The 15,464-nt window shown below is 49.1% G+C and overlaps 1 protein-coding gene across 1 annotated transcript; it reads left to right on the top strand.

The window, feature by feature from the left end:
- Positions 1-399: 399 nt before the first annotated feature.
- Positions 400-1,515, top strand: LOC117887619 (urotensin-2 receptor-like). Its single transcript, XM_034790263.1, has one exon. The coding sequence runs from the start codon at positions 400-402 to the stop codon at positions 1,492-1,494; it is 1,095 nt and encodes a 364-aa protein (XP_034646154.1). The 3' UTR covers positions 1,495-1,515.
- Positions 1,516-15,464: the final 13,949 nt, after the last annotated feature.

The following is a 15,464-nucleotide window of genomic DNA, read 5'->3' as shown; positions in this document are numbered from 1 at the left end:
CCGGGCACGCCCAGACACACGCACCCAGCTCACCCCCATCACGAGCCGAGCGTCCGATGGCCACATCCCCCCGCCCCCCCGCCGCGACTGCTCCCGGCAGCGTTCGCAACCCGGAGCCACTCGCCGCCCGCCCGTCCCCAAGGCGCGGAGCCCCGGCAGCGGCTGGGGGCCGGAGCCAGAGCCCTGCCCCTCGCCGAGTGGCTTGGCCGGCTGGGACTCGCCCCCGGGCTGCAGCGGGCACCGGGGGAAGGGCCCCGCTGGGCGCTGGAAGGGGCTCGGGGGCAGCTCCTGTCCCGGCTGAGCCCCTGAGCCGGGGAGCGCGCCAGGCAGGGCGCAGCAGCCCGGGCGATGCCCGCCGCCGGGCGCCCTGCAGCCGGAGGCCGCCTGCCCTGAGCCCCCATGGAGCCCAACCTCACCGCCGGCGGGGCAGGCAACGCGTCCGGCCGGGCGGCGGGCTCGGGCAGCGGCGGCGGCAGCGAGCTGCTCATCACCTCCGCCTTCGGCACGGTGCTGTCCTGCATGTGCGTGGCCGGGGTGGCGGGGAACCTGTACACCCTGGCGGTGATGTGCCAGTCCGCGCGCTGCGCCGCCCCCATGTACAGCTCCATCATCAGCCTGGCGCTGGCCGACCTGCTCTACCTCTCCACCATCCCCTTCATCGTCTGCACCTACCTGGCGCAGGACTGGTACTTCGGGGACCTGGGCTGCCGCGTCCTGCTCAGCCTGGACCTGCTCACCATGCACGCCAGCATCTTCACCCTCACCCTCATGTGCGCCGAGCGCTACCTGGCCGTCACCCGGCCCCTGGACAGCCTCAAGCGCTCCCGGGGCTACCGCAAAGCCACGGCCGGGGCCGTGTGGTCCGTCTCCCTGCTGCTCACCCTGCCCATGATGCTGATGGTCACGCTGACCGAGGCGGGCCAGGCCGGGGGCAAGGTGAAGCGGATGTGCGCCCCGACGTGGAGCGCCGACGCCTACAGGACCTACCTGACCGTGCTGTTCAGCACCAGCATCATGGCCCCGGGGGTGATCATCGGCTACCTGTACACGCGCCTGGCCAGGACCTACCTGGAGTCCCAGAGGAACCCGCCCCACAAGGAGGGCAAGAGGTCCCCCAGGCAGAAGGTGCTGATCATGGTCTTCAGCATCGTGCTGGTCTTCTGGGCTTGCTTCCTGCCCTTCTGGGTCTGGCAGCTGGTGCGCCTCTACCACAGCTCCCTGCAGCTGACTTCGCAGACCCAAAAGTGCATTAACTACCTGGTGACCTGCCTGACCTACAGCAACAGCTGCATCAACCCCTTCCTCTACACCCTGCTCACCAAGAACTACCGGGAGTACCTGCGCAACAGGCACCGCAGCTTCTACCGCTTCACCTCCTCCTTCCGCAAGCGGAGCTCCAACCTGCAGTGCTCCTGGGGAAGGGCCACGTCCTCCAGCAACCAGTATGACTACGGCTCGGAGTGCCTGGGCATGGCAGCGCTGAAGGACAAGTGAGGAGGGCAAGGGGCTCCAGCCAGGTGGGAACCAGAGGAATGTCTGTCCAAGGTAAGGCTTAAGAGGCCCACAAAGCCAAGGTACCGCTGGGAACTGTCTCTCGGGGTACTTCCTTTACATCTTGGGCAAACTCCTTCCAAGCTTTGTCTAGCTCCTGCTCCAAGTTTGGTTTACTTTGGTTCTGGGTACTGGTGCCCACGCTCCAGGACTAGAAACCTGGCCCTCTGAAATCTCACTTGTCCTGTACATAGTACTGTTAACTTTCCCATTTCATCTTAGACTTGAACTCCTCTTTTATAGAGTGTTCTGCACTTTGCTCAAACTCTTCACAGAAGTGGGGAAAGGCTGTATGGGTACATTCATTGTGGCAGTATGGCCAACCCCAGGCATGACAAACTCATGGGCCAAGCCCTCTGGCATCATGAGATTGTCTTACAAATCAGGTGAAATTGAATAAGAAGACATTTGGGGTTCTTTTTATTGGCCTCCTGGTTGTTGCTGCGGTTGGGTTTTGTTTTCTTCCTTAGGGATCGGATTTTCAATCTTTTCTCTGTAATCATAAGGGTTAGAAACTTTTTTTAAAAAAAAGAAAGCTGGGATTCTCTAAATACCTGACTCCAGGAGCTGGGGCTTTAAAAAACAAACAAACCATGAATATTGTGAGACTCATGATAAAACTGTGACAGTTGGCAACACAGTTGTGGGGGACATGCATTAGAACAACCGTTCATGCCAGAATCTCCTTGCAGTCTGCACCAGTCTCTTTTAAGAGCAAGATGAGGAACTTAATGAATTAAATACCATGCTGGTATTGTTTCCTGATTGTGTGATTCAAAAACTAGAAATTGCTCTGCTGCCTTGAGCCTTTCTACTGCATTTTCTAGGGAGAAGAGGGATGATTAGGTCAGAAATGGACAATAATAAGCCAAATTAATTACTGGTGTAACTCCAGTGAAGTCACTTTGGCTCCGTATAAACTACTCATTATTGTTCTTCCACCTAACATCTAACAGCAAACCTCCAGCACACCAATTTCAAAAATATGCTTGAAGCCTTTTTTTTTAAAAAGGGTAAAACCTCAATTCAGACAAGATTATTAAGAAGAAATGGTTCATCAGTGGTTTTCCTCTCAGTCAACTGATGGCTTCTTCACTCAGCACAAGGGTTTGTAATTATGAGAGCCAAAGACCCTGATCCTTGGCTGCCACAGTCAGGGCTGATGAGAGGCTGAGAAAGGGGGGACAACTGTACCAGGACCCCAATCACAGGTCACCCCCAAAATGTCTAACTGGGATGAAATGGGAGAGGTTGAGATCCCAGAAAACATGATATGCCAAGGCCCCAAATTTCTCTCAGCAGGTCTGCTCCCAGTGTAACCTGGAGTGTAGGAGTGGGGACAAAGATAGCTTTCAGCCATGTTTCTTTTCCCCATATCTTGGGTCACTCCCCTGGGATAATTTACAGTGCTGTGGGGGCTGCTCTAAATTATGCCAGCTGCCAGTGATCCCAGGAACTGTTATAGCAGATGGCAATTGTCAGGGCCCCCGGAAGCCATAGCCATCTTCCCTGTCCCCCAACCACCCCAGTCCAGCCACAGAGAGGTGTAGCAGAGGAGCCACTACATCAACTCTCTGCTACTGAAGGGTTTCTTTCTACTAGGGTGATCCCTGCTGAGGCCATTTAAGCCGGGTTTAGGACAGCTTCGTGTTGGACCAGAGGCACAGGGTAGCTCAGCGCAGCCACGGATTGCAACCAGAGAATTCAACACCAATACATTCTGGGTTTTAGACATTAGACTTGTCCAGTACTTTTTGGTAGACAAAAGGAGAAAGCCAGGTACATACTGGAGATGAATACCAAGGAAACAAGGCTACTGCACCATATGTCATGCACTCATTAATAGAGATGCAGCATTTGCTTTGCATTTAATAATAAAAAAAGTTAACTCCCATCAGGTGGTACTTGTACTCCTCTAACACTACCACTTCCTCTAAGACACGGACACACTGCTTCAGCCTGTACTGTTACCGTATTGTGTGGACTAGCTAGCTAGCTAAAGTGTCATAGAATCATATAGTGTTTAAGGCCAGAAGGGCCTACTCTAGTCTGACCTCGTGTAAATCACAGGCCACCGGCACCACCCAGAGAATAGAAGGGATCATGGTCCACCAGTGTCTAAAGCCCCTGCCGTGGCAGGGAAATCATTGAGATATACTCAGATCATCCTGATAAGTGACCCATACGCTGCAGAAGAAGGGGGAAAACCCCAAACAACCGGAAAAAAAAACCCAAGGTGACTGCCAATCTGACCTGTGGGGAAATTCCTTCCCAAGCCCACATATGGGGATCAGTTACACTCTGAGCATGTGAGCAACAAGCAGCCAGCCTGAGTGAGAGAGAAAGAATGCTCAGCACCACCACAGTGCCCTGGCCTAACCTCCCTCTGTCCCCCTCCACCATCTCCAGCCGTGGTCATCCCTGATGCTTCAGAGAAAGGAGATTTAAAAAACCCTCTCAGAATACATGGGGCCGGGGAGTGGGGGAATCCCTTACTTATCCTGGACGCTGGCCTGCTGAAACCCTGAAGCATAAGCTTTAGGTAGATTTACATTGATCTAACGTGCTTATCCCCGAGGTTTCTGGGTACCACGACACAGGGCATTGTTAGGACACACAACGTGTCAGGTACTTTTACAACATTTTAAGTACTTGCCTTTTTTGGAACTAACCCACCGTTTGATTCATCATTTGTAACAAACTGTTTCCTTTCCTTTGTTTCACATTTCTGGGCCTGTCTTCACGACAAACAACACCCGTTAAAAAGAAACAAGGTTAAGTTTCATTCTGAAAGGAGGTGTGGGAAGATCTGAGTGTCTATTTCTCATGCTGGTAGTGGGTGGAATGCTGCTCTCAAGGAACAGAACAATATGAAGGTGAGAGGAGAACCAGGCCGTATAGATTGCAGATGTTGTCCTTGCAGCTTGCTCATATCTGAACAAAGGGGATGTCTCCTCATGACCACACAGTGAAAAAAAAACCACACTGACTGGAGCCTGTTCTTGTGAAGTATTGAGTATTTGTGACTTCCATTGCTTGGCACCTCACAGGAACAGGCCCTTAAAGGCCACTTATGTAACAAGATGGTCCCATGCAAAAATGTTGTTTAATCAATGGAAAGTAGAATTACGAAGTTAGGAAGAAGTTAAATCAGTCGTTGTGGATGAATAAAGTACATTATAGAAATGTAGGACTGAAGGCACTTCAAGAGGTCATCTAGAGACCTTTCCCCACCCTGAGGCAAGATTAAATATACCTCGACCATCTCTGACAGATGTGTGTCTAACGACCTAGTCTTAAAAATCTCCAGTGACAGGGATTCCACAACCATCTGAGGTTATCTGTTCCAGTGCTTAACTAACTTTACAGTTAGTTTTTCCTAATATTTATCTGAAATCTCCCTTCCTGCAGCTTAGGCTCATTACTTCTTGTCCTACTCTCAGTGGACCTGGAGAACAAATGATCCCCATTCTCTTTATAACAGCCATTGACATATTTGAAGACTATTATCATGTACACCTCAGCCTTCTCTTCTCTAGATTAAACATGCCCAGTACTATCCACCTTTCCTCATAGGCCAGGTTTTCTAAACCTCTTATCATTTTTGTTGCTCTCCTTTGGACTCACTCCAATTTGTTCATTTTTTTTTTTAAAGTGCAGTGCCCAAAACTGGGCATAGTATTCCAGCTGAGGCCTCACCAGTGCTGAGAAGATACAACACTCCTGTTAAATGGCCCAGAATGACATTTGTCTTTTTCACAACAGCATTACACTGTTGACTCATCCAATTTGTGATCTGCTATAAGCTCCAGATACTTTTCTGCAGCACTGCTGCCTAGCCAGGTATTTCCCATTTGGAATGCTAGTCTTACTATCTGAGGCTAGTCTTCTGATGTTCTATTCTATTTAGGTTCTTCAATACCATGGTATGAGTGCCTATGCTTTAGCCTAGGTAAAGAAGAAAGGGTAATTGTATCACATGATGTAACAGCCCCAGAAAGGGTTAGACCCAGTTTGTATGACATTGATGACAGTGCAGTTAGAGTATTCCCTGAATGTCATAGTTTCAGAACACTGGTCAAATCAAAGGCATTTCAGAGAAGAGCAGCAATAAAAGACTAAAGGAATTGTCTTAGAAGGGAAGATAGAAGTTCTGACATGGCACTGCTGGTGCTACAGTGTTTGCTTCAGTCTAGTCCCACCCCTAAACCATCACCATCCACTTGCAGTTAGCTGGTAGGCTCTGACACATCCCTGGGGGACTCCTCCACATAAGATCCCACTATAATCACTCACATTCACCAAAGCATGTGGCTGCAAAAGCCTGTCCTCCAAAAGCAATAATGTCTTCTTCACACTGAGCCACAGGAGAGGCTGCTTCTGGAGGTGCAAGTTCAGGGCACTGACAGAGAGGCAGACAATGCAGACTAAGTGGATAGGTGGAAGAGAGCCCTGTGTAACAGGGTGTAAAAGGGTGTCATAAGGAGGAGGGAGAGAACTTGTTCACCTTAGCCTCTAAGGATAGAACCAGAAACAATGGGTTTAAACTGCAGCAAGGGAGGTCTAGGTTGGACGTTAGGAAAAAGTTCCTAACTGTCAGGGTGGTTAAACACTGGAACAAATTGCCTACCGGTAGGGAGGTTGTGGAATCTCCGTCTCTGGAGATATTTAAGAGTAGGTTAGATAAATGTCTATTAGGGATGGTCTAGGCAGTATTTGGTCCTGCCATGCGAGCAGGGGACTGGACTCGATGACCTCTCGAGGTCCCTTCCAGTCCTATAATCTATGAATCTATGAATCTATGAAAACAAGTAAAAGTGGCCAGGGACCAGACTCCAGCAGTGACTATCATTGTGCCATTCAACGGCAACGTGCTAGCAGCATTCCAGGCAAGTATTATGCCATTAAAGGTACATTTACTGCCTTCTTACTGCCTTCTACAACCACAGCTTGACTTGTAGTACTGTGCAAATGGGACTTCCCAGGAATTTCTCTTATTCCCAGTGAACAGAATTCTACTAAAAAGGTGAATATGTATGTAACCAACCCCCACTCTCACTGTTTCCTTGGAGTAGCTAAACTACCAAAGCTTGGGAGCTCTGATCCTGTTCAAAAATAGAAATCCTCTTAGAGGGGACATTTCACACCAGCTCCTTGGGGCTGTATCTTACTGATCCTAGCTATTCCTGCTGTTTTAACTGAGGTGTCTGTTACTTTTGGAAACTAGGAATTAGTACCCTTTCCAAAAATGGTTTAAGACTTCATACATCTTCCTTTTAACACTCCCCACCCCCAATTAATTAAGGTGCTAGCACATAGGGCTTTTGGAATGGGTCTAACCAACTCCTCCCCTAGTAGCAAAGCCTTAATTGAGGCTGAAATAGTCCTTAAGGCCCAGAGGCATATGGGCTTTTAGTGCTGGCTTTAATTATAGCAGACCTGGGCAGATGGTCAATAGGACACCCAAGTGGACAAACAAGCTTCCCTAGCCATTAGGGATAGCTAAATAGCGAACAGGTAGGACCCAAAGGATACATTGAGGGTGTGGGGGGATGCAGCAAGTTGTCTGCAATTTTGGCCTCAATTCACACTGGAGTTGGACTTGTGGTAGGACCCCATTAATCCACACAGGGTTGGAATAGTTTCTGCTAAAGAGGGTTAAACATGGTAAATTTAGTGAATATGGACCAGACAAAACTCTTTTATAACAGTATTAGCAAATTGTTGTTTAGACTAAGTTGTAGTATTGCCAACCTCAAGCTTGGAAAAATCATGAGTCAGGCCCCAAAGATCCTGAGATAGGATTAAATGATGAGATTTTAAGTCCTTTTTGTGGCCTCCAGGTTTCTGTGCTTTTAGGATGCACTCGCTTCATGCTTTTAAGCTTTTTTCTACAACCACAAGGGCTGGAAACCTAATTTTAAAAAAAAGAAAGAAGAAAAAAGAAAGCTGAGATTCTCACACAATAACATGAATCCAGGAGCTGGGGCTTTAAGAAAAACCCCAGATATGATAAGACTCATGATAAAAATCACAAAAGTTAGCAACCAGTTGTAAATCAGAAGTAACTCCCTTGATGTCAATTAGCTTGTAACTGAAAGGAAAATGTAACTCCTTGCCTAGAAAACTTTTTTTCTAACATTTGAAAACAATTTTACATGAGTTGCTCTTTTTTAGTCTGACTAGGCAAAACCAGAAACTACTTTTAACCCTGTATTTTTAAAAATGGTTCCCTGATGCAGGTCAAACTCCACTGAGACAGGGCTTTGGTTTGTCTGAAGTAAATTTACAGGTCCCAGGTCTCAGTTAGTTTTTCAGAGAAGTGGGAAGTAGCAGTTTTAGGTAGTACAGCATTTTGTTGTTGTTTGGCCAGAGTTTGCGACTGCAAAACACTAAGCCTATTTCTCAGCAAAATCAATAATTTCATCATGAGAAAACTTTTCCAGACTCATTATCTGTTTATAGTAACATAATAACCATGAAAAGGACCACTAGTCAACGCAGTTCCCCCCAAAAGTTTTCCCCTTCGTTCATCTCAGCTAGTTTCTTTGTTGCAGACACCGTAGATTTTCTATCTTCGGTCTGAAAAAAGAACAGTCTTCTTCTGTGGGACTGGTGAAAATATTTCTGTTTTCCCAGGAGCAGATGAGCTCCTTTGAACCTCGCTGAGTTGCTGCTGACAGTTCCGTTTGTTGCTGGCTCTTCCACCTTTTAAAATAAGCTCCCAATAAATAATTGAAGGGCCTGCTGTCCATTTTTAATGACTTTGGTGATACTTCAAAGCTGGCACGTGTGGCAGGGAGTTTGCAGGATGTTTGATTCAGAGATTAATATTTGGATCAAATGATTTAGGTTTTCCTAAGTCATGTTTTAACATCAGTTTTCATTAATATGTCATTGAACATAAAAAGAGGAACAATAACAGGAGTGATTCTAAGAACATGTAGCCTTTCTAGATAGTGGGCCCTTAAATTAATAACAAGGGGGAGGCAGGACCAGCCTGAGGCACTAGCAAGATGAACAATTCTTGGATCTTCCTTTCCATACAGAACCAGGAATTTATGCTCAATTTCCTCACCAGCAGCAAGACCAGAGGAGAAGGCATAAAAGCCACTTCACATCCCAGCCCCCTAGCAGCGGGATATTCCTGCATCTGGTCATTTCGATTCTTGTCAATCCTAAAGCAATCCCTTGGGCAAAGCAGCCCTCTCTGCTATTCATAGTAAGTAAATAGATAATAAGCAATATGATAAGCAGTTCAAAAAAACATGATGCACACAACCTACAGTATCCCATCCATGATGTCCCAGCTCCCAAGAATCCTGGGAAGCCATTTCTTTAATCATTGTCAGTTTCTTTGGAATGTGTATCTTTTCCTCACCCAAAACGACATAACAAAAAACCCCTCCCCGCTGTCAGTGTTAAATATGCAATCAAGTTAGGCTATTTTACAAATGTTTCCTTCAAAAGAAAGAGGATGTAGGAAATAGCTCATCATTTCACCAGAGGTCCACGTGGGTTTGGAATGACAGGGGCTAGAGAATATCACCCCAGGACAGTTATTTCCTAACCGTTGTGCTGCTCTACTGACATCCAGCTAAATGTGCCTTCTATTGTATTTCTGGAGAGCAGTGTTGTCTCCTAGTATGGATGACCCGAGGCAAAAATTCACTGCCCACTTCAGCTTCTAAAACTGGGGTGGGCAAACTTTTTGGCCCGAGGGCCACATCTGGGCATGGAAATTGTATGGTAGGCCATGAATGCTCACAAAATTGGGGGTTGCGGTGCGGGCCCTGGGGTGGGGCCAGAAATGAGGAGTTCAGGGTGCGGGAGGGGGCTCCGGGCTGGAGCAGGGGGTTGGGGGGGGGTGAGGGCTCTGGCTGGCAGTGCAGGCTCTGGGGTGCAGGAGGGTGGGGCCAAGGGGTTCGGAGGGCAGGAGGGGGATCAGGGCTGGGGCAGGAGGTTGGGGTGCGGGAAGGGGTGCAGGCTCCAGGTGGGTGTGTGGGCTCTGGGGTGGGGATGAGGGGTTGGAGGTGCAGGCTCCAGGCTGGGACCGAGGGGTTTGGAGGGGGATCAGGGCTGGGGCAGGGGATTGGGGCGCTGGAGAGGGTCAGGGGTGCAGGCTCCAAGTAGCACTTACCTCAAGCAGCTCCCAGAAGCAGCAGTGTGTCCCCCCTCCGGTTCCTATGCAGAGGCGCGGCCAGGCAGCTCTGCGCACCGCCCCATCCCAGGCACCGCCCCTGCAGCTCTCATTGGCTGCAGTTGCCAGCCATTGGGAGCTGAGGTGGCGGCGCTTGGGGCGGGGCAGCATGCAGAGCCCCCATGGCTGCCCATACATAAGAGATGGAGAGGGGATATGCCGCTGCTTCCAGGAGCCGCGTGGAGCCATGGCATGCGCGGAGCTGGGCAAGCCCTGGACCGCGCTCCCTGGCAGGAGTTTAAGGACCGGATTAAAACATCTGAAGGGCCAGATGCAGCCCCCAGGCTATAGTTTGCCCACACCAATTCTAAAAGGTGCCTGGCTGTAGTTAATGAGGTCATAATAATATTGCTTTCTTTTGTAATATTCCTTTCATGGTGTCACATGGAGAAGAAAGCTATTAAGGAGAGAGATCTTATTTTCAAAGCCTAATTTGTCTCCCTCATGTTTCTAACTGAGCAGAATCCAAACTGGCTCCAGGCTTGTGATTATGTGCACCAGCCTCACTGGCAACCTCCAGAGAAAGGAGCAGGGCTCTGGGAGTAGGTGACCAGATAGCAAGTGTGAAAAATCGGGACACTTTTTGGGGGAGAGCAGGGGGAGGATATAGCTGCCTATATAAGACAAAGCCCCTAATATCAGGATGGGACGTCTGGTCATCCTGCATGGGACTAACTAGTGTTTGGCATAGCTGCTGCTGCAGCAGAGGGAGCTAACATTTTAATTTGCCACATAACATTGGTGTCTGATTTGGGTGTTTGGGGATTTTTTGGGAGGGGAGGGAAGGGACTGGGTGCACCAATGCTGGTTTAATTTACAAAATTCTAGTGGCATCTTCATAAAGTCCCCTTTACACATCCTCCTTTAAAGGCAAGAAGGGTTCTAACTGAAAGCTAACAGTGAGGACGAATGGCCCCCCGGTTAGGGCCCGTGTGACCTTGGGTGAGTCACTGAGGCCCAGCTCCACAAAAGAGATGTGGGTCTTGTGCTGCTCAGTGTTGCCGCACCCAGAAAGTCACAGGAAAAACACTGTGACCCACAAAGCCTGAGTTAGGTCCCTAAGCTCTTATACAATGAATGGGGACAGGGAGGTATAGGATCCACAAAAAACAGCATGCTTTGTGGGGAGCCATCTAAACCAGCCAATGGGGAATGCCGACAGGAGATACGTATGCTAAACCCTGGCCCTTTTATTGCCTTTTGTGCCTAAATCTGGGCTGCAAGGAAGTTCCTGTCTCTGCTTGGGATTCACAATCTGGGGGAAGATAGATGCTTGGCTGCAAAAGTCACGTGTGGGCCCCGATCCACTCGGTGTGCTCACAGGCTTTTGTGAACCACAATCTAAGGTGCCTGTTTCTCCCCATTCATTGTGCAGGAGCCTAGGCACCTAACAGAGGCTTGGTGACTCACACAGTTATTTTCTAGGCGCACAGAAAACCAGCGTCACACCTAAGTCACACTTTTGTGAATGTAGGCTCCCTGGGCCGCGGTTCCCTGCCTGTAAAATGGAGGCATGTTCAGCCTCATAGGGTCTGTGTGAGGATAAATCCATTACAGATGGTGAGGGGCTCTGACACTATGGAAGTGGGGGTAATATAAGTACCTAAGTGCTCTAGGTTCTAGTCAGACTGAACTCTTAACCCAAAGGAAGCTTCTGAAACCCGAATGGGCTCTCAGGACTGAAGTAAACTCCTGAAGCTCCTGCCAGGAGCTTGCTCTGAGCTGAACTAAACTCTGGGCTCAAGAAGACTCCTGAGTTATGTCACACTCCCCAGCTGAAGGGAGCTCCTGGGCTATTAAACCCTCCAATTGGAAGGAGCTTCTCCTGGAGCAGGCTTCCCAGCTAAACTGAATCTCCACCGGAAATTGGCACCTGTGTGAGACCATCTGTATAGTCCCTTAAGCCCACTCCTAATAGGTTTTGGCCAATCATCCCCCTTCACCTGACTCAATATGGAGCCTCACAGGTACTAGACAATGCTGCAGCCTTTCCCTCTGCCAAGGAAAACATCACCAGTGTGGTACCCCAAGGTGAAAATATGTCAGTCCCTGTTCTGTATTTCTCGGTCTCTTATTGGGACCCAAAAAGGAATTTTAATAGAAATTAACCATCTCACAAACCAACTTTCTAGGCCACCATCTTCTCCATTACTTCAAAGCCATAGGGCCCCAGAGAGAGTGAGAATGACTCCCTAGTCCAGTGGTGAGGGCACCGAGCTGGGAAAGCCAAGATCTATTCCCCTTACTCCAATTGCTCTTTCATTATTTACCTATACTGGAACAAACAGGAGAGACCCAGGGACTCCCACGTCAGAATATCCCAGTGCTCAGTGGTTAGAGCACTCACTAGATAGGTGGAAGACCCCTGTTCAAATCTTTGTTCCCCTCTGGGAGAAGGGGGAAATTAATCTGGGGGTCTCACATCCCAAGTGAGTGCTCTAACCACTGGGCTAAAAGTTATAAGGTGGGTTGTGCTGCTGCTGCTCTGGGGTTTAGGTGGGAGACAGGCATCTGTACACTTAGCGGGAGGCAGCAAGACAGGCCCAGAGGCAGAAACATAGGTGCTGAGGGAACTTTTACCCTGAACACTTAGGTACCAAGTGTGTTTAGGCACCTACAAGGTTTGAGAGGAGTTTTGTGGATCATAGTGGCATCAAAACTAGGACTCACACACTTAAACCACAAAAAGAACAGGAGTACTTGTGGCACCTTAGAGACTAACAAATTTATTAGAGCATAAGCTTTAGAGAATGCATCCGAAGAAGTGGGCTGTAGTCCACGAAAGCTTATGCTCTAATAAATTTGTTAGTCTCTAAGGTGCCACAAGTACTCCCGTTCTTTTTGCGGATACAGACTAACACAGCTGCTACTCTGAAACCGGACACTTAAACCAGGGTCTTAGGCTCCTTAGCACTTTTGTGGATCTCACCCCAAATAACTAATTTCAGCAGAATAAAACCACCCATCGGTGTCCTATACATGGCCTCCAATATTAGCTGTCGTTGGCAGCTGTTGTGACTTATAATTAACACGGTGTTCCCAAAGTTGCAAAGCAAACTCCACTTTGCTAGCTGCTTGATCACAGCTCATTGTTCAGGCTCTAGGGTGCAACGAGGCTTTCTGTGTGCATCCGGATTGGCATCTCAAAGTCAGCGCCTGTATTTCTGATTCAAAACAATGGTGATTCATCCAAGCAAAGATACTACAGCTAAACTGTCTCTCTATAAGCCTGGAGTACTGGAGAAAGCCACAAGTGGTGTAACTACAGTGGTGCTGTCACTGGCTAGGAACCACAAGACTATAGGAACCTAACCAGAGTACTATTTCAATTTAGAACCCAGGAGTCCAGAGAGACAAGGCGGTTGCCGTGCTCTGTCTGGAGATAAGGGGATTGCACTCCTAACTAGTACAGTGGATAGGACCCATACATCCAGGAACCTAGATACCTACTGCCTGGAGATGTAACCAGTTGGTAGATACAGACTATCTCCATTGGACAGAATGCAGGTATCCAGAAACTGGGGTGATGGGCTGTCTGTGCTGATGCTGAAAGAGGCTTCTAGCTGTGTAGGACACTTGAATCTAGCCACACATAGATATCCCCATTTGTCCCACCACCAGCCCAGTAGAAGTTGAGCCAAGCCATGCCATACAGCAAAGGAGACAGGCCTCCGGAGGAGAGTGGGGCGCACTGGCCCCTGGGGAAGGGGGCAGTTGAGAGGTGGGTCCCCTCCAGCTGGGGCAACTGTGGGCCTCAGATGTGAGCAGCTGGCAAGGACATGCAGAGAAGGCATGGGGGCATCACAATGTTGGGGGTTGGAAGCAGCCTGGAGACGCTCCCCTTACTCCCCTCCCCCCCCCCATGGAGTGCAATGTAAAAACATCAGCCACTTTGCAGGGGGGGAGGTGGCAGTGGAGAGGAACTGACAACTTGGAACACTGGGGGAGGGAGAGCTGGAAGGCGAGATTTGAGCTGGGAAGGTGGGGGTAGGGGAGCTGAATTGGAGTTGTTGAGGGTGGGGGGAAAAGGGGTCAGAGTGGAGCTCAGGGGCTCTGGATCAGCGCTGGGAGAGGAGGGTTGGAGGGGAGCTGGGGGAGGCTTGTGCGGCCCTGGAGAGGGAAGTGTGGGGCAGGCAGTGAGCTAAAAGGGGCTGGAGGGGGGATTAGATCAGGGATGGGTGAGCTAGGGTTGGACTGAAGGAGGCTGGAAGGGAGTTGAGGAAGAACTGGAGAGGAGCAAGGGGGGCCATGGAGGGAGCTGGAGGGTTGTAGTGGGTCGTGAGGGACCTGGGGCTATGGGGGTGCTGGAAGAGGGTGGATTGCAGAATCAGGAAGAGGGCCTCTAACCTATTCTTGCACCAGAGCCCTCTGGGACCTTCTGAGTCACAGCTTCGGGGACATGTTCTGACAGTGACTTCCAGCAAACTCATTGTAATTCACCCTCTTTTTTAATTTGGAACTGTTAATTTCACAGTTGAGAACCATCAGGACTGCAGCTGCAAACTATATCCTAACCAAGTTTTCTCTAGAGTAATTACTTTGCAGGTTTGATTGAATATAACGTCATCCAAAAATGTAGAGGGGTGAAGAAGGGGCAAGTGGGTTAACTATTTGTATTGCAGGAGTGCCTGGGGGGAGAGAAGAGGGCAATTGGGACACCTGTGCCTCTGAAAACTTCCCTCTCCGCACCTCGACCAGGTCAAGACCCTGTGAGTTTGTGCAGTGGATTTATTTAACCTTTAAGAGTTGGGGGTGAAGTTTGCTCTCAGTTTACCCTGTCGCAAATCCTGAGTGACTTCACAAGAGTTTCTGCAGCTTCACTCTAGCGTAAGCTGTGTCTATATTACAACTTCTCTTGGCAAAACTGATGTTGCTCAGTGATGTAAATATTCCACCCCCCTGAGAGACATAAGTTACTCCAGCATAAGTGCTAGTGTGCACAGCGCTGTGTCGGCGGGAGACAGCTACCACCGCTTGTTGCGGGGGGGCGGGGAATTAGTTATGTCAGCGGGAGAGCTTTCTCCCATCAGCATAGAGAACCTACATGAGAGATCTTACAGCGGCACTGCTGTAAGCTCTCTAGTTTAGACAGCCGTAGGCTATGTCTACCCTTGCAATTGAACAACAAAACTTTTGTCTTTCAGAGGAGTTTAAAAACATATACCCCAAAAGACAAAACTTTTGCCATGACAAGTGCCAGTGTGAACAGTGCGTTGTCGCTCCTGCCGACAACGCAAACAACGCTTATGGGGGGTGGAAGCTTTTTAACAGCGGCTACACTGCACGACTTTTAGCAGCATGGCTGTAGTGAGACAGCCATGTCACCAAAAGCTGGGTAGCGTAGACACAGCCTTAGTGAAAGCCGAACTTGGCCCTTGTCTTCAAATCTGATTTAGGTTTTGTGTAACATGTGTGGGATCTTGGCCACATCCATAGTTGGTGTGTGCCCCCCATCAAACAATTCAGTATCAATTGCATTCTCCCTTCAGGGGACAGCCATCACTGAAGGACTCTCAGACAAGATTGCCTTAGAAAAACTGTACAAGAGCAACAGAGGTACTGCAAGAGGTACTGCTGTGGGGGAGCTTGCACTATACTTGGCTGTATCTCTCTGCTGTATCTATCTTTACATCACCTGACACAGGGGCCCAGAGGCCAGCCCTCCTGACAATTCGAGCACTGGGGTGCTATGTAATTATGTAGGTTTAGAATA

The sequence above is a fragment of the Trachemys scripta genome, chromosome 14 (genome assembly GCF_013100865.1).
Source record: "Trachemys scripta elegans isolate TJP31775 chromosome 14, CAS_Tse_1.0, whole genome shotgun sequence".
NCBI classification, from domain to species: Eukaryota; Metazoa; Chordata; order Testudines; family Emydidae; genus Trachemys; species Trachemys scripta.
The sequence above is the reverse complement of the archived record's forward strand: the minus strand, read 5'-3'. Positions and strand labels throughout refer to the sequence as shown.

Excerpts from the sequence above, each read along its gene's own strand:
- LOC117887619 (XM_034790263.1), top strand. The coding sequence starts at position 400 with ATGGAGCCCAACCTCACCGCCGGCGGGGCAGGCAACGCGTCCGGCCGG.